This window comes from Cibotium barometz, chromosome 61 (assembly GCF_041138505.1).
Source record: "Cibotium barometz isolate CiBa-2024 chromosome 61, ASM4113850v1, whole genome shotgun sequence".
In the NCBI taxonomy this organism is placed as follows: Eukaryota; Viridiplantae; Streptophyta; class Polypodiopsida; order Cyatheales; family Cibotiaceae; genus Cibotium; species Cibotium barometz.
The window spans coordinates 27,906,158-27,930,465 of NC_141106.1; the positions used below are offsets into that span (position 1 = coordinate 27,906,158).

The 24,308-nt window shown below is 39.1% G+C and overlaps 2 protein-coding genes and 1 long non-coding RNA gene across 3 annotated transcripts in view; all 3 read right to left on the minus strand.

Annotated features, from left to right (window-relative positions):
- The window catches only part of LOC147604713 (uncharacterized), a 62,951-nt gene that overhangs the window by 26,471 nt on the left and 12,172 nt on the right, over positions 1–24,308 (minus strand). The gene's annotated exons all lie outside the window — the stretch shown is intronic.
- On the minus strand, positions 2,053–2,765 carry LOC147604715 (abscisic stress-ripening protein 2-like). The gene is made up of 2 exons (XM_086794788.1): positions 2,454–2,765; positions 2,053–2,331 (listed from the first exon to the last, which is right to left on the minus strand). The coding sequence occupies exons 1-2, from the start codon at positions 2,685–2,687 to the stop codon at positions 2,179–2,181; spliced, it is 387 nt and encodes a 128-aa protein (XP_086650914.1). The 5' UTR covers positions 2,688–2,765; the 3' UTR covers positions 2,053–2,178.
- LOC147604716 (abscisic stress-ripening protein 2-like) lies at positions 11,804–12,523 on the minus strand. The gene is made up of 2 exons (XM_086794790.1): positions 12,210–12,523; positions 11,804–12,087 (listed from the first exon to the last, which is right to left on the minus strand). Exons 1-2 carry the CDS (start codon positions 12,441–12,443, stop codon positions 11,944–11,946), a joined length of 378 nt encoding a protein of 125 aa, XP_086650916.1. The 5' UTR covers positions 12,444–12,523; the 3' UTR covers positions 11,804–11,943.

Consider the following 24,308-nt stretch of genomic DNA (forward strand, 5'->3'; position numbering starts at 1 on the left):
ATCACATTTACACAATGGACATAGAGATGGCAACACCTTAGGTACGTGGGACGGTGGTATAACCAAAGGAAAGGGATGTGGTGAGCACTATATTTCAAGGTTTCATCTTGTAATACATTAGCCATTAGAATTTTATTAAGTTTGATAAGAGGTCAAGTATTCATTAAATACTACCCACACACTACCCCATTTTTTACAATACCTACTAACAGAGTACTTTTAAAATAGAAGCGAGGTTATTCTATTAAAATTATAGTGCTTTAAAGCAAGACGAGTGCTGACAGGCTCGTTGCTTCCTCGCTAATTTAGACACACATATATCCAGAATAATACTAGGAGTGAGTTCCTAATGGTGATTTGTATGGTGTAGGTGAGATGTTGGGAAGGGAAGAAGAGACCCCCCAAATTCGGACCAAGAACTCAAAGGTGGTACCGAAAAGTAAAGCAGGATGATCTTTTTTAGAAAACCCTATTGGAAACACAATCCCCTCATGGATGCACTATTGATGTAATGATGGAGGCCAACATCATGCTGGGTTATCAGGTATCTTGGGAGCAGTCTTGTTTGATGGAGGAGGAGATGGGATTTTCTGTGTAAATTCTGAACGAAGACAAAAGTGATTTGTAGAGATCAATAGTTTAGATTTTACTTGGTTGTACTACTGTAGTTCTTTTCATAATATAGGTAGTTTTAATAGGCATGGTGGTGATTTTCTATTCAGCAACCATAGCCATTGCTATACTTTTCCTTCTCGCGGTGCTCGTAAAACGCGTAACCCCGCTGGAGGCGAGAGGTGACAAGCCTACGACCTCAGCTTCCTGCTTGTACTTAGAGGAGTGTTGTGCTGGGTCGGTGTAGTGGCCTTGTGACCTTCATATTGAAATATGATCATAAGGTAGTGAGTACTAAGAGAGGGATGTAATTATTATAGAAAGCAAAGGTTTTGGAGATGGGTATGAGAAATCAAGCGTTATTATAATAATACCAAAGCGAAAGGGCTACATATGCTTTGATCCTTCTATGAGGTTATATGTGTGGTCAAATATGCAACCAAAGGCCATCAAATGTGTGTTTATTGGTCATGGGGGCCAAGAGAAACAAAGGGCTATAGTAGATGCTGCTTTGGTCCTTCTACAAGGGGATTATATGTTTCTAGTGATGGAATATTTGATGAGTTGCAAAGCTAGTATGCACACTCCCTAATTCTCGTGTGTATCTAGGTTGGGACTGTGTAGAAGAGAAGGGAGTGCATGGGTTCACGTAAGGACCTAAGGTTTACCGTAGATTTATTGAATGGACATTTCGAGTGGTTATTTGATTAATATGACCAAGATAAAATCCTAAAATATATGGCACTGAAACGTGTTTTATGATTAAACCGAGTAGGCTTGCTTTTTGTTTCAAAGGTTCATCATATTGATGTTCGATTTGGTAATAAATCAAAACAAAAACTTATTTCAAGTACAAGCTAGATGTTTGTTGCTATTGTCTTTACTAACACATCGGTTCTCTCTCGCAGGATTCTTTGTATTGCTTGAGGTTGGCTCTCTCGCACAGCAGCACAATCACATCATCATCATCATCATCTCTCTCCTATAGGTTGGCTCTCTCTGAGAGTTACACGTGCTCTCTCTCTCTTTCTCTCTTTCTCTTTCTTATACACATAGCATATGAGGTGTGCAAGAGCCAACAAGTGTGCACACGTCCCCCCCTTCTCTCTCTCTCTCTCTCTCTCTCTCTCTCTCACACACACACACACACACATTTCACGTACGATGCCCTTCTTGCTTCTGCTACTACCTTCGATAGGTAGAGAAGGGCTCTATTGGAGCATCACATACAAACGATGGAAACAGGAATGATGACACCTTTCTCAGAGTGGCAAGGGGGATAACTTTTCCCCAGAGACGACTTGCAGAGCCCCCTTGCTGTATTTCAAGATTTCATCTTGTAATGCATTAGACTTGCTGTATATATTGTCAACGTTGATAAGGTGATTAATACTTGCACTGCTCCCTTTTTTTACTACACTAGCTACTAACGCACAGTACTTAAAAAGGAAGCGAAGTTATTCTATTAAGATTATAATAGTGCTTTAGGGCAAGACGAGAGCGCTGACCGCTTCCATAGCCATACATAATATAGGCAGTTTAAGGCACGGACGGGTAAGTTTCTATTCAGCAACCATAGCCATTGCTATACTTTTCCTTCTCGCGGTGCTCGTAAACGGCATAGCCGCCGGAGCCGAGAGCTGCCAAGCCTGCGACCTCGGCCTCCTGCTTGTGCTTGGCGCAGTGCGCTGGGTCGGTGCTGGCTTTGTGACCTTCATACTGAAATATGATCATCAAGCGATTAGGTAGTGAGCAGTAATTATTAGAGATCAGCAAAGGCCGAAACGGCTCTGCAGGAGATGATGGGTATGAGAAATGAAGCGTTAATATTATAATAATACCAGAGCGAAGGCTCCCGCAGCCACAGCACCCAGCTCGCCCAAGCGTTCGTTGCGCTGGTAGTTGGCGTGGTGGTGCTGCCGCGGTGGTGGCGGGCCTTCACGAACGTAGCTTTCGTCGAAGCGTTGGTAGGCGCTCTCGCCCACGTAAGGCTGGGCGGCATACACGCGTTCGCCCTCATACGCCTCGCCGTAGTACCTCTCCTCCTCCCCATCATGATGGCGGTGGCAAGACATGTTTCCTTACTCTTCTTGTTCTTTGGTTACTTCGAGCAACCGTTGCTTGTTTGGAAGAGTGAGTTTCCCACAGGCCCATTTATACAGTTTTTTCCACACCGGCCTTTATCGTTTTTTTTCTATTCTGTCGTCGTCGGACTTTCTAAAGAAGATGCCCGTATTCTAGCGTTAGTGGCCGGAATCGAATCTTGAGTCACTTCACATTTTGCTTTGATGCTGTTGCACCTTAAAAAGAGGATTGAGGGTAGGTTAATCATTGTTGGTATCAATTGAGGGTAGGATTGAGTCCACAGAGGAAAGGGTTCTCCACTCCTCAAGGGTATTGTAATGGAAAAAGGCCAAAAAAATAAAAATAAAAATAAAAAAAATCCAAGGTGTGTGTGAATTCCCCTTTAGTTATCGACATTGATTTGACACCACCCCATTTCTCCAATTATAATTGTGCATGATTTATCCAGGAATTGCACATATATCCTCGACAAGAACACACATTTTCTTTCCAAAAACACAATGTGCATTTTATAGAAAATTGAGGACTGACATTTGAAAAATCCCTTGTTCACATTGTATTGCCCATCCACATGCACCCGAACTTTAGTTGGGAACAAATCTTTTACATATTTCTTACCCATAGAACGGACCACTAGCACTCCCATACCCAAGGACACCAAAATTTGAGCTTCATCTTCCTAACATGTGCCCTCACGTGGCCCCGTCGTCTTAATGTTGTAAGTGTGCGTTGCATCGATGGAGCAACCAAGGGTACCTAGAGCATGTTAAGGCTTATCTAGACAATCCAAAGCAAGCACATGTGATAACCTCATCTATGTTCACACATAAAGAACACAAGGTTTAATGTAAAATATACACAACTATGGTGTGAAGTGATCTTGATAATTTCTTGACCAAGAAAGAGTTTACAGCATGATCTATGTAATCAATGTGATTACTGATAAATTTGGATAAAGTATGATCTCAGCTTGTCAAGAAACTCAATACAAAGGTACACAATCTTGCAAAAAGCTAAAGCCTAGCAATTTTTTTGCAAGATTAAAACCTTGTTGAGATTCAAACCCCATCCTCTAGTGTAGGTAGTGCTCAAGGTTCCTACCTACATACAATTGTTAGTAATGATTTTCAACGTAAAAGCTTAGAGTTTACAGTATAGTGCATCAACATGCTTTCCTCGATTCAGCAATCATGGCTCCTTGGAGAAGAACATAGTATAGCAAGAAGAAGGCTTTGGAGCATGGATCCTAATCCTCATTCATTGGAGCAATATACTTGCATATAAACAACAATCTAAATAAAGAAAAAAGGAAAAGCAGGGGCAACAGGGCCCACCCGTGATGGATAGATTGTGGTCTGCATCATCTCAAACATTTCGACACTCTCCCACCAAACCGATACTCATCAAGTAGTTTCAAGGAACTCGGCATTTGGAGGGAGATAAGCTTAAAGGGATGGATCCACGACATCTAATTTCTTACTCGTCCCTCACATAATTCAGTAGGGAGCTTTCTATTCATATTCACCCTGACAAGGCAACCTACATGTATGCAGTGTAAAGCCTCAGTGTAAGGCTTCATCACCTTGAACATTCAAGGCCCAACACGGCAAGTGTAAGTTGCTACCCTGGCCTGTACTTGCTAAGGGAGGAATTGGATGTCATAAGAACTACCCAATTTAATTGAGAATTTAATCTTATGTTTGGATAAATCAATGCCCATTTGATTGAGTTCACACTAGCTTTGTAAGTTTGTGGTATAATGTCATTTTTTACCTTTTCATAAAGAGGTATGGATCAAAGGGTGTGAACTACGTTTGTCTTTTCGATTCATGGATCCTTCATTTATTCTACATAGTCTTTCATCTAGAATACACAAAAGAAATCATAATAAAGGTGCATGGATAAATTATTCTTTGAAAAAGTAATATCATTTCAAGAGTCAAATACTCTCATTGCTTTAATGCTTTTCACTAGGAATTACTATTAATGTAGTTTTTAATCTAAACTTTCTTTAACATTAATTTTTTTAGTTTTTGTGAATTTTTTGAAGGAATAATTTTAACTTGAAGAATAAGGCTATTTTGAGATACCGATGAATTTAATAGTAAATATTTCTATAAGTTTAAATTTTATTTTGTATTGCAGAGGTTAGACAAGGCCCCATATATAACACAAGGAAGGCTAGGCTAATAGATTTTTATATCAATTGAGGATAGGTTATTCATTTTGGTATCAATTGATATAGGATTGATATAGTCCATAGAGGAAAGTCTACATGTATAGGGCAGGTGGAACTTTTGCCACAGTTATCCACTCAAATTTTGTAAAAACCTTAATTTCTGTGTATTGTAATGGAAAAGACCACTTTTTTTTCAAGGTGAAGGCTGTGTGTGAATCGCCACTTCGTTATTGACTCAATTTTGTATAAATCCATATTGTATTTACTTGAGTTTTTACCTTACATTAATGCTGTGTTTTCAACCTAATGACATTAATATTTTAATGGCATTTACTTGATCAAATGAGTGATTATTGATTGAAACTTTCCTAATCTTGATCATTTCTTTGCAAGAATTATGCTTCTTTGAGAGAAAAATGTTAAAATTGTAAAGAAATCAAGAAATGTTACACGGTTTAATGCAAAATATACACAACTATGGTGTTATTGCTTAATTTGATGTAAGTAAATAAGATTATTGAATCTGGTTGGAAGCAAGGTAAGATTATTGTACACTTAGTGGTGTGAAGTGATCTTGACAATTTCTTGACCAAGAAAAAGTTTAAAGCATGATCTATGCTAATCAATGTGATCACTGATCAATTCGGATCAAGTTTGATCTCTTGTTAAGAAACACTGAACAAAGATACCCAAACTTGCAAAAAGCTAAAATCTGGTAATTTTTTGTAAAATTACAACCTTGTTGAGATTCAAACCCAACATTCTAGTGTAGCTAGTGCTCAAGGTTCCTACCTACATACAACTTTTAGTAACAATCTTGAAGGCAAAAGGCCACTTTTTTTTCAAGGGTAAAGGTTGTGTGAATCGCCCTTGTTGTCGACTGAATTTTGTATAATTCTAGATTGCATTTACTTGAGTTTTTACCTTACATTAATGATGTATTTTCAACCTAATGACATTAATATTTTAATGGCATTTACTTGATCAAATCTTGAAGCAAAAATGAGTGATTTTTGATTGAAACTTTCTTAATCTTGACAATTTCTTTGCATAAATTATGTTTCTTTAAGAGATAAATGTTAAAATTGTAAAGAAATCAAGAAATGTTACAAGGTTTAATGCAAAATATACACAACTATGGTGTTATTGCTTAATTTGATGTAAGTAAACAAGATTACTGAATATGGTTGTTGGAAGTAATGTAAGATTATTGTACACTTAGTGGTGTGAAGTGATCTTGATAATTTCTTGACCAAGAAAGAGTTTACAACATGATCTATGTAATCAATGTGATCACTGATCAATCTGGATAAAGTATGATCTCTTGTCAAGAACCTCAAAACAAAGGTACACAATCTTGCAAAAAGCTAAAACCTAGCAATTTTTTTTGCAAAACTACAACCTTGTTGAGATTCAAACCCCATCTTCTAGTGTAGGTAGTGCTCAAGGTTCCTACCTACATACAATTGTTAGTAATGATTTTCAAGGCAAAATCTTAGAGTTTACAGTGTAGTGCACCAACATGCTTTCCTCAGTTCAGCAATCATGGCTCCTTTGGAAGAACATAGTTTAGCAAGGAGAAGGCTTTGGAGCATTGATCCTAATCCTCATTCATTGGAGCAATACTTGCATATAAACAAAAATCTAAATAAAGAAAAAAGGAAAAGCAAGGGCAACAGGGCCCACACATGATGGATAGATTGTGGCTAGCATCTCAAACATTTGGACACTCTCCCACCAAACCGATACTCATCAAGTAGTTTCAAGGAACTCGGCATTTGGAGGGAGATAAGCTTAAAGGGATGGATCCATGACATCAAAGTTCTTACTCGTCCCTCACATAATTCAGTAGGGAGCTTTCTACTCACATTAACCCTGAAGGCAACCTACATGTATGCAGTGTAAAGCCTCAGTGTAAGGCTTCATCACCTTGATCATTCAAGGCCCAGCATGGCAAGTTGAACTTGCTAGCCTGGCGTGTACTTGCAAAGGGAGGAACTGCATGTCATAAGAACTACCCAATTTAATTGAGAATTTAATCTTATGTTCGTATAAATCAATGCCCAGTTGGTTGAGTTCACACTGAGACAGAGGGAGAGAAATGATGATGATGATGTGATTCTACTGTTAATAGAGAGCCAGCATGCATGCAAGAGAGAGAGAGAAGAGAAGAGAAAAGAGACAATACAAGGATTGGTTTGGGAACTAGCATTTAGTCGACTCTAATGAGGGTTAACTCCTCGATGTGAGGCCTCCAGGGGCTCACTCCACCACCACTTATGTCAATCAAGTGGAGCTTTCCACAAGCTAGGTGAGTAGCAATGAGAGAAGGAGCTATCGAGAGCTCAACTCCTACCCAATACCTTCATGTGTGCAAGAGTGAAGCTAGGTAAGTAGCAATGAGAGAAGGAGCTATCGAGAGCTCAACTCCTACCCAATACCTTCGTGTGCAAGAGTGAAGGTGAGAGAGAGAGAGAGAGAGAGAGAGAGAGAGAGAGAGAGCAAGTAGAAGAAGAAGAGGCAAGCAGTGAGAACCTCACATACATTCACACACACACAATCAAGCAATCAAGCATGGATGCACACAAGCTTAACACCATAGTCACGAGAGAGAGAGAGAGAGAGAGAGAGAGAGAGAGAGAGAGAGAGCAAGTAGAAGAAGAAGAGGCAAGCAGTGAGAACCTCACAAACATTCACACACACACAATCAAGCAATCAAGCATGGATGCACACAAGCTTACCACCATAGTCACGAGAGAGAGAGAGAGAGAGAGAGAGAGAGAGAGAAACGCAATTGTGATAATGGGATTGTCCCTTTTCATATTTCATAAGTCACTTATATACATGAGCTCACTTTTTACAATGGTCGACCGCCTATTCTACAATTGGGCGCCCAAAATTGGTTCTTCTAGCTCGCTAGCATAACATAAGCTCGGTCATAACTTATATCTTTAACAGGAAGCGCTTAGCGAGGTGTACATAAAAATGAGTTACATGAAGCATAACCATGCTTAAAAATAATGTAAACCAGTGCAGCAGTTGGTACGCACACTTTCGATTTCTTATGTGTACCTAGGTTCAGATCGTGTAGAAGAGAAGGGAGTATATGGTTTTATGTAAAGCCCTAAGGTTTACTATACATTGCTTGAATATTGCACTTTTCAAGTGGTCATTTGATTAACATGACCAACATAAAATTCTAAAATATATGGCACTGAAACATGTTTTAAACCGAGGATGGTTGCTTTTTATTTCAAAGGTTCATATTGACATTTGATTTGGTAATAAATTAAAAGAAATCTTTTTTCCAAGAAGCTGAACATTTGTCGCTTTTCTCTTTACTAACGCATTGGCTCTCTCTCATAGGATTCTATGTACTACTCGAGGTCGGTTCTCTTGCCATGCACAATCACATCATCATCATCTCTCTCTCCTACATGTATGCAAGCTCTCTCTTAACACTAGAATCACATCATCATCTCTCCCTCTCTCTCTTCCTATGTCTCTCTCGTGCAAGTAAGCTCTCTCTGAGAGACATGTAGTTACATATACTCTCTCTCTCTCTCTCTTCTCTCTCTCTCTCGTTTGTTGCTAGGTGGAAGAAGCGTTCAATCACTATTGTGATTCTCTTCCTCATTCAATCGTCTCTCTTTCTCTTTCTTACAAGCATAGCATACGAGGTGTGCAAGAGCCAACAAGTGTGCACACAACCCGTCTCTCTTTCTCTCTCTTCCACACATAGCATACAAGTTGTGCAAGAGCCAACAAGCGTGCACACAGCCCGTCTCTCTCTCTCTCTCTCTCTCTCTCTCTCTCTCTCAGTAGAGTCACATTATCATCTCTCTTTCTGTCCCTTGCAAATCCTCTCTCTATGAGACAATACTCTCTCTCTCTCTCTCTCTCTCTCTCTCTCTCTCTCTCTCTCTCTCTCTCTCTCTCACATTGTCGCTACGTGGAAGAGGAATTCAATCTGGTTGTGATTCTCCTCCCCGTCAACTTTTCTCTTACACACATAGCATACGAGGTGTGTAAGAGCCAACAAGCACGCACTCAGTCTCTCTCTTTCTCTCATTTCATGTACAATGCCCTTCTTGCCTTTTCCTATTACCTTTGATAGGGGCTCTGTTGGAGCATCACATGCACACAATAGACATAGAGATGGCGGCACCTTAGGTAAGCGGGACGGTGGTAACCAAAGGAAAGGGATGTGGTGAGCACTATATTTCAAGGTTTCATCTTATAATACATTAGCCATTAGAATTTTATCAAGCTTGATAAGATCAAGTCCTCATTAAATACTACCCACACACTACCCCATTTTTTACGATACCTACTAAACAGAGTACTTAAAACAGAAGCAAGGTTATTCTATTAATATTATAGTGCTTTAAAGCAAGACGAGTGCTAGCTGGCTCAGGCCTTTCTTGCTAATTTAGCCACACATATATCCATAATAATACTAGGAGTGAGTTCCTAATGCTGATTTGTATGCTGTAGGTGAGGTGTTGGGAAGGGAAGAACAGACCCCCCAAATTCGGACCAAGAACTCAAAAGTGGTACCAAAAAGTAAAGCAGGATGATCTTTTTTAGAAAACCCTATTGGAAAAACAATCCCCTCGTGGATGCACTACTGATGCAATGATGGAGGCTAGCATCCTGCTGGGTTATCAGATATCTTGGGAGCAGTCTTGTTTGATGGAGGAGGAGATGGGATTTTTTGTGTAAATTCTAAACGAAGACAAAAGTGATTTGTAGGGATCAGTAGTTTAGATTTTACTTGGTTGTACTGTAGTTCTTTTTTTATGATAGGTAGTTTAATAGGCATGGTGGTGATTTTCTATTCAGCACCCATAGCCATTGCTATAATTTTCCTTCTCGCGGTGCTCATAAAATGCGTAACCCCGTTGGAGGCAAGAGGTGCCAAGCCTACGACCTCAGCTTCTTGCTTGTACTTGGAGGAGTGTTGTGCTGGGTCGGTGTAGTGGCCTTGTGACCTTCATATTGAAATATGATCATAAGGTAGTGAGTAGTAAGAGAGGGACATAATTATTATAGAAAGCAAAGGTTTTGGAGATGGGTATGAGAAATCAAGCGTTATTATAATAATACCAATTTGCGAAAGGGCTACATATGCTTTGATCCTTCTACGAGGTTATATGTGTGGTCAAATATGCAACCAAAGGCCATCAAATGTGTGTTTATTGGTCATGGCCAAGAGAAACAAAGGGCTATAGTAGATGCTGCTTTGGTCCTTCTACAAGGGGATTATATGTTTCTAGTGATGGAATATTTGATGAGTTGCAAAGCTAGTATGCACACTCCCTAATTCTCGTGTGTATCTAGGTTGGGACTGTGTAGAAGAGAAGGGAGTGCATGGGTTCACGTAAGGACCTAAGGTTTACCGTAGATTTATTTGATTAATATGACCAAGATAAAATCCTAAAATATATGGCACTGAAACGTGTTTTATGATTAAACCGAGTAGGCTTGCTTTTTGTTTCAAAGGTTCATCATATTGATGTTCGATTTGGTAATAAATAAAAACAAAAACTTATTTCAAGTACAAGCTAGATGTTTGTTGCTATTGTCTTTACTAACACATCGGTTCTCTCTCACAGGATTCTTTGTATTGCTTGAGGTTGGCTCTCTCGCATAGCAGCACAATCACATCATCACATCATCATCTCTCTCCTGCATGCATGTTGGCTCTCTCTTAAGCGTAGAATCACATCATCATCATCATCATCTCTCTCCTATAGGTTGGCTCTCTCTGAGAGTTACACGTGCTCTCTCTCTCTTTCTCTCTTTCTCTTTCTTATACACATAGCATATGAGGTGTGCAAGAGCCAACAAGTGTGCACACATCCCCCCCTTTTCTCTCTCTCTCTCTCTTTCTCTCTCTCTCTCTCTCTCACACACACACACATTTCACGTACGATGCCCTTCTTGCCTCTGCTACTACCTTCGATAGGTAGAGAAGGGCTCTATTGGAGCATCACATACAAACGATGGAAGCAGGAATGATGACACCTTTCTCAGAGTGGCAAGGGGGACAACTTTGCCCCAGAGACGACTTGCAGAGCCCCCTTGAGACCACTTGCAGAGCCCCCTTGCTGTATTTCAAGATTTCGTCTTGTAATGCATTAGACTTGCTGTATATATTGTCAAGGTTGATAAGGTGATTAATACTTGCACTGCTCCCTTTTTTTACACTAGCTACTAACGCACAGTACTTAAAACGGAAGTGAAGTTATATTTCATATTTCATAAGTCACTTATATACATGAGCTCTCTTTTTACAATGGCTGACTGCCTATCCTATAATTGGGCGCCCAAAATTGGTTCTTCTAGCTCTATGTACACCTAGGCTTATGCTCATGGCCAGCATAACATAACTCATAAGCTCAGTCATCCCATATATCTTTAACATGAAGTGTTGAGCGCGGTTTACATAAAAATGAGTTACATGAAGCATAACCACACTTAAAATAATGTTAACGAGTGTGGCAGTTGGTATGCACACTCCCTATTTTTTATGTGTACCTAGGTTCGGATCATGAAGAGAAGGGAGAACATGGTTTCATGTAAATCCCTAAGGTTTGCTTGAATATTGGATGTTTCAAGTGGTCATTGACCAACATAAAATTCTAAAATATATGGCACTAAAACATGTTTTAAATTGAGGATGCTTGCTTTTTATTTCAAAGGTTCATATTGACATTTGATTTGGTAATAAATTAAAAGAAATCTTTTTTCCAAGAAGTTGAATGTTTGTCGCTATTCTCTTTAATAATGCACTAATGCATCAGCTCTCTCTCATAGGATTCTATGTTCTACTTGAGGTTAGCTCTCTTGCCAAGGTTGATAAGGTGATTAATACTTGCACTGCTCCCTTTTCTTACACTAGCTACTGCTAACGCACAGTACTTAAAAAGGAAGCGAAGTTATTCTATTAAGATTATAATAGTGCTTTAGGGCAAGACGAGCGCTGACCGCTTCCTCGCTTATCTAGCCACGCAGGCATACATAATATAGGCAGTTTAAGGCACGGACGGGTAAGTTTCTATTCAGCCATTGCGATACTTTTCCTTCTCGCGGTGCTCGTAAACGGCATAGCCGCCGGAGCCGAGAGCTGCCAAGCCTGCGACCTCGGCCTCCTGCTTGTGCTTGGCGCAGTGCGCTGGGTCGGTGCTGGCTTTGTGACCTTCATACTGAAATATGATCATCAAGCGATTAGGTAGTGAGCAGTAATTATTAGAGATCAGCAAAGGCCGAAACGGCTCTGCAGGAGATGATGGGTATGAGAAATGAAGCGTTAATATTATAATAATACCAGAGCGAAGGCTCCCGCAGCCACAGCACCCAGCTCGCCCAAGCGTTCGTTGCGCTGGTAGTTGGCGTGGTGGTGCTGCCGCGGTGGTGGCGGGCCTTCACGAACGTAGCTTTCGTCGAAGCGTTGGTAGGCGCTCTCGCCCACGTAAGGCTGGGCGGCATACACGCGTTCGCCCTCATACGCCTCGCCGTAGTACCTCTCCTCCTCCCCATCATGATGGCGGTGGCAAGACATGTTTCCTTACTCTTCTTGTTCTTTGGTTACTTCGAGCAACCCTTGCTTGTTTGGAAGAGTGAGTTTCCCACAGGCCCATTTATACAGTTTTTTCCACACCGGCCTTTATCGTTTTTTTTCTATTCTGTCGTCGTCGGACTTTCTAAAGAAGATGCCCGTATTCTAGCGTTAGTGGCCGGAATCGAATCTTGAGTCACTTCTCATTTTGCTTTGATGCTGTTGTTGTTGCAACGCACCTTAAAAAGAGGATTGAGGGTAGGTTAATCATTTTTGGTATCAATTGAGGGTAGGATTGAGTCCACAGAGGAAAGGGAAGTTTGCACACGGTTCTCCACTCCTCAAGGGTATTGTAATGGAAAAAGGCCAAAATTTTAAAAAAATCCAAGGGTAAAGGTTGTGTGTGAATTCCCCTTTAGTTATCGTCGACATTGATTTGACACCACCCCATTTCTCCAATTATAATTGTGCATGATTTATCCAAGAATTGCACATATATCCTCGACAAGAACACACATTTTCTTTCCAAAAACACAATGTGCATTTTATAGAAAATTGAGGACTGACATTTGAAAAATCCCTTGTATTGCCCAGCCACATGCACCCGAACTTTAGTTGGGAACAAATCTTTTACATATTTCTTATCCATAGAACGGACCACTAGCACTCCCATACTCAAGCACCCCAAGGACACCAAAATTTGAGCTTCATCTTCCTAACATGTGCCCTCACGTGGCCCCGTCGTCTTAATGTTGCAAGTGTGCGTTGCATCGATGGAGCAACCAAGGGTACCTAGAGCATGTTAAGGCTTATCTAGACAATCCAAAGCAAGCACATGTGATAACCTCATCTATGTTCACACATAAAGAACACAACAAAGACTCATTAATTAAGACCCCATGAGAGGCCGTTCTTGGGTAAAACATGATCGAGACTTAAAAAAGCCCCCCTTCAATGCAAGTCATCATATCCTTCTTCAATATAGAAAGCCCCTTGTACATATATACACAAATGTTTTGCAACTCTACTAGAAACAAAAATATATTTTGTTCAACCTTGTGCTATATTTTATACTACACAGGTGACCCCCTCCCTCCCCTCCCCTCCCCCAGGTAGACTATACGATAAATGCATAAAGAAAGATTGTGTATACATGTACTGTTCCAATCAAAGGTTGGATTCCTTTGCCTAAATTTGTGAAATTTTAGGTTGAATAGTGTGAGACAAGTTATTACATAGAAGGATGCAATTATATTGATTATGCTTCTTTAGCCCTAATGGTGCAAGTGTTATTTACATAGAAGGATGCAATTATATTTATTATGCTTCTTTAGCCCTAATGGTGCAAGTGTTCAAGCATAGATGTAAAAGTGATGCTCAAATTTAATTGAGAATTTAATCTTATGTTTGGATAAATCAATGCCTATTTGGTTGAGTTCACATTAGCTTTGTAAGTTTGTGGTGAAATGTCATTTTTATCTTTTTATAAAGAGGTATGGATCAAAGGGTGTAAACTAGGTTTGTCCTTTTGATTTATGGATGCTTCATCTAATATTCTGCATAGTCTTTCATCTATAATACACAAAAGACATCATAATAAAGGTACATGAATACATTATTCCTTGAAAAATTTAACATTAATTTTTTAGTTTTTGTCAAATTTTTAAAGGAATGATTTTAACTTGAAAGAATAAGTCTATTTTGAGATAACTTTGAATTTAACAATTAATATTTCTATAAGTTTAACTTTTTTTTTTGTATTGTAGAGGTTAGACAAGCCCCCATATATAACACAAGGAAGGCTAGGCTAATAGATTTTCATATCAATTGAGGATAGGTTATTCATTTTGGTATCAATTGATATAGTCCACAGAGGAAAGTCTACATGTATATGGCACGTGTGAACTTTTGCCACGGTTATTCACTCACATTCTATTAAAACCTTAATTTGTATGTATTGTAATGGAAAAGGCCACTTTTTTTTCAAGGGTAAAGGTTGTGTGTGAATCGCCCTTTAGTTATTGACTCAATTTTGTATAAATCCACATTGCATTTACTTGAGTTTTTACCTTACATTAATGATGTGTTTTCAAACTAATGAAATTAATATTTTAATGGCATTTACTTGATCAAATCTTGAAGCAAAAATGAGTGATTGTTGATTGAAAGTTTCTTAATCTTGACAATTTCTTTGCATAAATTATGTTTCTTTAAGAGAAAAATGTTAAAATTGCAAAGAAATCAAGAAATGTTATAAGGTTTAATGCAGAATATACACAACTATGTTATTGCTTAATTTGATGTAAGTAAACAAGATTACTGAATCTGGTTGGAAGTAAACAAGATTACTGAATCTGGTTGGAAGTAATGTAAGATTATTATACACTAAGTAGTGTGAAGTGATCTTGATAATTTCTTGACCAAGAAAGAGTTTACAGCATGATCTATGTAATCAATGTGATCACTGATCAATTTGGATAAAGTATGATCTCTTGTCAAGAAACTCAAAACAAAGGTACACAATCTTGCAAAAAGCTAAAACCTAGCAATTCTTTTGCAAAACTACAACCTTGAAAAGATTCAAACCCCATCTTCTAGTGTAGGTAGTGCTCAGGGTTCCTACCTACATACAATTGTTAGTAACGATTTTCAAGGAAAAATCTTAGAGTTTACAGTGTAGTGCACCAACATGCTTTCCTCAGTTCAATAATCAAAGCTCCTTGGAAGAACATAGTTTAGCAAGGAGAAGGCTTTGGAGCATTGATCCTAATCCTCATTCATTGGAGCAATAGACTTGCATATAAACAACAATCTAAATAACGAAAAAAGGAAAAGAAAGGGCAACAGGGCCCACCCATGATGGATAGATTGTGGCTAGCATCTCAAACATTTTGACACTCTCCCACCAAACCGATACTCATCAAGTAGTTTCAAGGAACTCGGCATTTGGAGGGAGATAAGCTTAAAGGGATGGATCCACGACATCAAATTTCTTACTCGTCCCTCACATAATTCAGTAGGGAGCTTTCTATTCACATTAACCCTGACAAGGCAACCTACATGTATGCAGTGTAAAGCCTCAGTGTAAGGCTTCATCACCTTGATCATTCAAGGCCCAACACGGCAAGTGGAAGTTGCTACCCTGGCCTGTACTTGCTAAGAGAGGAAGTGCATGTCATAAGAACTACCCAATTTAATTGAGAATTTAATCATATGTTGGGATAAATCAATGCCCAGTTGGTTGAGTTCACACTAGCTTTGTAAGTTTGTGGGGTGAAATGTCATTTTTTATCTTTTCATAAAGAGGTATGGATTAAAGGGTGTAAACTACGTTTGTCTTTTTGATTCATGGATCCTTCATTTATTCTACATAGTCTTTCATCTATAATACACAAAAGAAATCATAATAAAGGTGCATGGATAAATTATTCTTTGAAAAAGTAATATCATTTCAAGAGTCAAATACTCTCATTGCTTTAATGCTTTTCACTAGGAATTACTATTAATGTAGTTTTTAATCTAAACTTTCTTTAACATTAAATTTTTTAGTTTTTGTCAATTTTTTGAAGGAATAATTTTAACTTGAAAGAATAAGGCTATTTTGAGATACCTTTGAATTTAACAGTAAATATTTCTATAAGTTTATCTTTTACTTTGTATTGTAGAGGTTAGACAAGCCCCCATATATAACACAAGGAAGGCTAGGCTAATAGATTTTTATATCAATTGAGGATAGGTTATTCATTTTGGTATCAATTGATATAGTCCATAGAGGAAAGTCTACATGTATAGGGCAGGTGTGAACTTTTGCCACAGTTATCCACTCAAATTTTGTAAAAACGTTAATTTCTATGTATTGTAATGGAAAAGACCACTTTTTTTTCAAGGTGAAGGCTGTGTGTGAATCGCCCCTTCATTATCGACTTAATTTTGTATAAATCCATATTGTATTTACTTGAGTTTTTACCTTACATTAATGATGTGTTTTCAACCTAATGACATTAATATTTCAATGGCATTTACTTGATCAAATCTTGAAGCAACAATGAAGGATTGTTGATTGAAACTTTCGTAATCTTGATCATTTCTTTGCAAGAATTATGCTTCTTTAAGAGAAAAATGTTCGAATTGTAAAGAAATCAAGAACTGTTACACGGTTTAATGCAAAATATACACAAATGTGGTGTTATTGCTTAATTTGATGTAAGTAAACAAGATTACTGAATCGGGTTGGAAGCAATGTAAGATTATTGTACACTTAGTGGTGTGAAGTGATTTTGACAATTTCTTGACCAAGAAAAAGTTTACAGCATGATCTATGCTAATCAATGTGATCACTGATCAATTCAGATCAAGTTTGATCTCTTGTCAAGAAACACTGAACAAAGATACACAAACTTGCAAAAAGCTAAAACCTAGCAATTTTTTACAAAATTTCAACCTTGTTGAGATTCAAACCCAACGTTCTAGTGTAGCTAGTGCTCAGGGTTCCTACCTACATACAATTGTTAGTAACAATCTTGAAGACAAAAGATTACAGTTTACAGTGTAGTTCACTAACATGCTTTCCTCAGTTCAGCAATCATGGCTCCTTGGAACAACATAGTTTAGCAAGGAGCAGGATTTGGAGCATTGATTCTCATCCTCATTCAGTGGAGCAATAAACTTTCAGATGAACAGCAATCTAAACAAAGAAAAAAGGAAAAGCAGGGGCAAGGGAGCCCACCCATGATGGACAGATTATGGCCAGACAGCATCTCAAACATTTGGACACTCTCCCACCAAACCCACGCTCATCAAGTGGTTGCAAGGGACTCGGCATTTGGAGTGAGATAAGCTTAAAGGGAATGATCTATGACATCTATTTTCTTACTCGTCCCTCACATACTTCAGTAGGGAGCTTCCTATTCACATTAACCCCGACAATACAAGCGACATGTATGCAGTGTAAGATTGCAGCGTGTAAGGTCTCAGTGTAAGGCTTCATCACCTTGATGATTCAGCCATGGCCTCTACTTGCTAAGGGAGGAACTGCATGTCATAAGAACTACCCAACAACACTTGATGCAAGTAGAACTACGAATACTTGAGCTTCTACCATAAGATCTACAAGGTTTTTGCTTTGAATAATGAGTTTTTCATGCAAATTCATGGCATCAAAACTATCATGGACCTCATCCCAGGATGAGACAACATGGTCTGCATCTGAATGCATGAGTTTTTGCTATTTATGGTCACCCTTGCAGAGCACCTTAGCAAAGAAAGCATAAAATTTTTCAATCGTTGGCAACCTATGCAGTTACTCTTGCTGCTAAGTCAGGTGTAGCTTTCTTTCTATGCTTGCCATATTAAGGCGTAGCCAAGCAACGAGAATTAAATCAACTAGCTTGTTAGTTTATCCATGCACACCTCTATTATGATGTCTTTAATGTATTGGATATGAAGACGTGTAGAATAAATGAATGATCCATGAATCAAAAGGGCAAAAGTATGTTACACCATTTTACCCCATACTCTTTATATATATAAAAATATAAAGATAAAAAAATGACATTTCACCACACAATTATAAAGTTATAGTGTAACCCAACCAAATGGCCATTGATTTATCCAAACATAACATTAAATTATCAATTAACTTTGAGCCTCACTTTTATAGCTATGCTTAAACACTTGCACCATTAGGGTTGAAAGAAACATAATATAGATGATTTCAACCTTCCATGAAGATAAGAAGGAATAACTTGTCTTACACTATTGAACCTAGAATTCATCCAAACCTAAAGTGTGGTTAAATTTCTTTTATTAAAGAAAACCAACCTTTGATTGGAACACACACACAATGTGTAAATACATTAACATCTAGATTGATGTGTCTTATTGCGCCAAACAAATGGTATTGTGTATACATTAACATCTAGATTGATGTGTCTTATTGCGCCAAACAAATGGTATTGTGTATGCCTTATGCATTTATCATAAAATCTACATGGGGGAGGGAGGGATTGGGGAAGGAGAACACCTTAGTATTATAATATAAACCACATGACTTAACAAACTAGATTTTTGTTTCCATATGTAGAGTGGTTCTCTCTACCGTGCAATATAGTGCTCATAGAGTACTACCGATCAACAAATGTGTTAAGAAACACAATGTCAATCCGAGGACTCAACCCGATTAGTGCATGAAGGCTTATCCCTTGAAGGCTTATCCCTTGAGTGAGAGCTCACATACACGAACCACCACTTGACGATTCAACCATTCAAACACCTCAATCAATCTCTCAATCCCTTAAACCCACTTCACTAATCAAGAGAACAAGCAATGCATGGCAATCTCTTAATCCCATTCAAACATTGATTAAATCTTAGCTTTCCCTAATGCTAGTAAACCCATAAGCGTGCATCTACTAACCCACAAGCTTAAGCAAGCATAGAATGTAACATTCACAAATCCACAAGCTCATAGAGAGAGTCTATCCATGAATAACTCATTGCCAATGAAGTGGGGAAGAGCTTGCATCAATGGAGACTACACACACACACACTACAAGCATGCATACACAAGAGAAAGAAAGAAGCATTCAACTAATCATAGATTAATCTACTTCAGTGATACTAAAACAGATTAAGAGAAAGAAGTGGAGCTATACTCATTGGAGCTTGATGCTCATTAGAGTACAATAGAGAGAGAGTTAGAGAGTTGCCATAGCTTGAGAGCTCAAGAGCTTCACTCAATAGCTTATGAGAATGGCCAAAAACGTCCTCTTTCTTTAGCTAACATCTCTTTTATAGAGAGGCCACTTAACCCTAACCCTAGGCCTCTTTCACACATGGACGGACAACCCCATAAGTGAGCCTTGCTTAATACACTTAGAACTCTCATTTAGAACCCACATTGGCCTAAAACGATTTACATTGCACTTCGGCACAAAAATATGGAAAAATTATGTGTGTCTTTATGTTCCCATGGCTACAATCCCGCTCTCTTGCATTAATTGCTTCCGGCCTCCTTCCATAATCCGTGTTCCCGTGGAACATTCCCCCCTTCCTAAATCGTGCACGTCCTCGGGCGCGGTAGAAACAAAAGCTGCAAAAAAACAATGGAAGACAAATAAAGCCTTTTATTGAAAAAAACCAGCAATGACAATCTCACACGTGAGCATGCAAGTGAAAGGCCGATTAGAGTTTTAAAGAGTTCTAAAAGAAGTGAGTAAAGACTAGTCAAAGTGAGACTAAGTGGTAGATAGTGTTATGCAAAGGCAAGTGTGCTTGTACACCGCAGGTTATGACCGCAGTCTCAATGTCCTACAAGTGTTTAAGTTATTCCTAAGTGGCAACCCTACTCCTAAATATAAGCCATGGTGATTGGACCTTTCTTTCTTTCTTTCTTTCTTTCTTTCTTTCTTTCTTTTTTTTTTTGGTCTTTTGTGTTTTTGTTTTTTTTAGTAAAGAACAGAAGATTAAAGAGAATTATTATTTTTAGCTTGATAAAGAGGAAGGTTCCATCCCAATGAGACCCAAGCAATGGCCAAGAGACCTCCACTAAGAGAATCTAAAGGCCGCTAAGTATCTCAAGGGTGACAAACCCTTTTTTTTCTTTTTGACATAAGGAGTATCCCATGAAGATGAGGGCATCGGTCTCCAGGGCCCATGATGTACCCAAGAGTCCTACCAGCATCTATCAAGGCGATAAAGTCCTTGTAGATATTCTTCTTAATCTTTTAGACGTCAGTGTTCACCCCATGGAAACCAAGGCATCAGCCCCAAGGTGCTAAAACAACCCAAGGTCCTATCAAGCATTCCACATGGCCGTAGACACGTCATGTCTCAAGTCACTTCTATATATTTTTTAGGGCATGTGTTTCGTAAATTTTTGTTTATCGTAGCACCTAGCCCATACCTAAGAGGTAGCTACCACTAGGGATAACTAATATAATTCTAGAGCATAAGAACTTGGCATACTCCGTTGGTATATGTCTTACACCGTCTTCAAATAGAAATACCTTCTACTAAGTCCTCTAAGAATCTAGAAATCACTCGCCACACATAGTAACAACTAATTTAAAACTTAAACTAGCCAACTGTGTGTGAACATGCAAACAGTATATACAAAAGTGAAAAGCACATAAAGAACAAAAGATTATGATTTGAATACACCTGTTGTAGTGCTCGTTGATGTTGTGCATTTGCATTGATGCATTGCTGATGTGCAGATTGCTTCTCTTTGCTCTTTGTAGGCATTGCATGTCTCCCACCTTCCTAATTGGTGTGCATGGTAGGTGGACTATTGGGGCGTGTTTGTATGCTCTTGTTTAGCTGAGATCTCTACAAAATGTCTTATTACCAAACAAGAAAAGAAAAGAATAAAATTTGTTATTGGTGCCAATCACCGACGAATATAGCCGAGGGGAAAAACCCAGTGGGAGAAAAGTGCCCTGGCTTGTTGATCTTATTGTGGAGTTGATGAGCTTACCCTTGCACTGGTGGTGGATTCGTGTCCACTTCTGCTAGAAAGATGGTATCAATCACTTCAGGATGCAAGGAGAACCCTGTACAAAAGCCGGCCTCTGGAGAAGGTGGTAGAGGAAGGATTGCCTCCTCGCTAAAATATGGCATTGGATGTATGGGAAGGTTAAGCAGACAATGCCGATTTTGGAATTGCTCAATATAGGTGCTTGACATGCTGAGGCCGGGGGAAGAAGGGCTTGCAAGATAGGTTGTTGCAAGTCATTTATGCATGTATCCCTCCATTGTTGTGCTTGAACCTCCTCAGGTAATCTACGTTGATTTGGTCCTCGGTCTGGTACTCTCATATCAAGAAGGTTATGGCATTGGGGTGTAATTCCCACAATTTGTTTCATTAAGCCCGTGCCATATCGTCGAAAGTAAGAGCGGCATAGCCAACAAATGTGGGAAGCTTCCGCTAATATGAGTCGTGCACACTCTTGACAATGTGGAAATGGATGATGCTGTTGATAGAATAAAGTGACAAAGTGATGCCCACAACAAATTTCACCTAAGGGAGCATAAAAGTACCTAGAATGAGTTTGAAAAGGAGGAGCACTATAACCCCCGTGATGTTCAAGTTGAGTACTATCAGGGTCAATGCATGGTGGACATGTATCTCGCCAAGTATCCATCAGGAGGTATCTGGGTGTAGAACAATGAAATTTAGAAACTTCAAACTTTATACACTCATATCCATCATTACAATCCTTATAAAAAACAATGTAGATAAGATCATCTCAAAAATAACACAATCTTGTAAAGGCAGAAGGAACCACATTAGTAAAAGTGAGACTATTCAAACACTGATCTATCAAAGAGCTTCAATTGTAGTGTTAATGCCTTACCTTTGGAGGTGGAAAGGATAGCAATTGTCGAGGAATTTGAGCAAGATAAGAGGATTTAGGCAAAGAAGTGCTAGAATCTATGCTCAAAGGAGACTCATGTAAAGTTGGATTCGTCTTAGGTACACAAGTTGACGGTGGAAGTGTGTAACAAGGAGAAGTTGGGTCAACTCGTGATTCAATACATGTTTTGAAAAGGTCAACACATGGATATTTGTAGGTGCTATCACAACCACCTATCCTATCTTGAAGAGGTTGTGTTGATTTCCTTTGCACCCACTGATATGAAAAACCAAGAGTGGCTTTTGGAACCTTATTGATACACTCTTCTGGCTCTAGCAAACCATGGCATTTGGGAAGCCAGAGTGCTGTGGCACCCTCATAATAGGCTTGTGCTTTAAGAACATGCTTTGGGACCCAATGAGTAACAATCTGAGATTTAGGCTTGGAAAAGATATGCTTTTTAGGAGGTTTAGAAACTAGGCTAGATGGTACAAGTTTGTACGCATCTTTGGGTAGCCAAATTGACAATTCCTTCTTGCCTGGCCTTCTTTGAGCAGTGACTAGAGTAGTTGGAACATGCCAGCCATGGCCCTTATTTGAGGACTCATCGATTATCCACATCATTTGTCTTGGTGCTTGAAGAGCAGATGTTGAAACTGGGTTGTGTAAGGTAGAACTACCACCCTTTTGACATGATAAAACTTGTGGAGCAGTAGATCCCAAAATGCAATCAGAATCAATTTGCAATTTGTATTGTCTATTCTTCCAATCTAATGAATAATCTAATGAACAATTGGTAGCACTTAACCATGATCGACCAAGAACAACCTCTACCACTGCCTTCTTGGACTTACTAGCCACAAAAAAGGGAACTGATATCTGGTGACCCTGAATGGACATCATAATGACACATTTTTCCTCTATAGGGTTATCTTCACCTGAGAAGCTTCGTAAGTCAATAGGAATGTGCACAAGTGTTTGTTGTCCCAAGGCTACCCATGTGTCAAATGAGAGAACATTATAATCTACACCAGAGTCAATTAAGGCAGAGACAAAGTAGGTAGTCTCATGAAGATGAAGACACATGAATATTGAAAGGATCGACATATTGTTCATCAGTAGCCAACTGTAAGGTCAACACAGAAGCCTTGCGACGCTCCTTGGCTTTTACAACCCTAGCTTTAGCTTCTTCTTGAGCCTGACGCTTAAGTAGGTCATGTGCTTCTTTTCGTGTGTGGGCAGCATGCATTTGTTGAAGCATGGCTTCGGTTAATGGTTCATTGTATTTCTTGAGACGACTTCCATTAATGAAGTTAGGCATTTGCTCACCTTCTAGTGTCTCTAAATGCACTGCACCACTAGGAGTAAGCTCATTTATCACAAACGGTCCTAGGCCATGTTTCTTGAGCTTTCGCTTATGCATCTTAAGTGTGTACAAGAGCACAAGGTCCCCTTTTTTGAATCGGCCAGTTGTTACATTTTGATCATACCATTGCTTTTGTCTCCTCTTCTCGGCATACATCCCCATTACCGCCAATAAGCGGGTCTCAGCAAGCTTTTCCAATTCATCAATGCATTGAGAAAGCTCATGACCAGTCCAGTCCAATTGTTTAGCAACTCGTAGAGTAGGTACAAGAAATTCAATGGGAAGAATTGCATCTAGCCCAAAAGCAAGCTCAAATGGGGTTGTGTCCACAGATGTTTTATAGGCTATTCTATATGCCCAAAGAACTAAGCTCCCAATCAGTCCTATGTCCCTCAACAATCTTTGTGAGTTCTGTGCAGAGAATCTTGTTAGGACTCTAAGCTTGACCATTGGTCTGGGGATGATAGGGTGTGCAGAACGCTTGTGAATTACCAGAAATTCTTGAAGTAGAAACTCTATGACCTCATTCACAAAGTGCACACCTTGATCACTAACGATTTCAATAGGTAAGCCATAGCGTGTAAACACGTACTTATACAAGAACTTGGCTGTGGTTCTGGCATCATTTTTGATTGTAGCCTTTGCCTCTACCCATTTGGTCAAATAGTTAGTTGCGACTATAATATATTCAGCATGCGTGTGACGAGCTGGAGGTTTAATGGGACCGACAAAATCAATATGCCATTTGGCAAAAGCACGTGTGCTTATTAACATAGGCCGCAATGGCATATTGTCCTTTGTGATGGGAGGTTTGGCCCTTTGACAATCGTCACAATGTTTTACATATTCTTCGGCATCCATTTGTAAGGTTGGCCACCAAAGCCTAGACCACCTAATCAACTTAGCTGTGGTATTGCCCGAAAAGTGTCCACCCCCAACACCTGCATGTGCATGAGTCAAGATTTTCAAGTAGTCAGCTTCACATACACACATGCGCAAGTTGCCATCCTTGCCCCTCTTGTAGAGTTGGCCCTCTATCAGCATATATTTGGCCGCTTCAACTTCAATAGCACGCTTTTGATATTTAGGAATTGTTCGATCAGTATGACCATGCTCAAGATAGTCCACAATATACTTACTCCAACT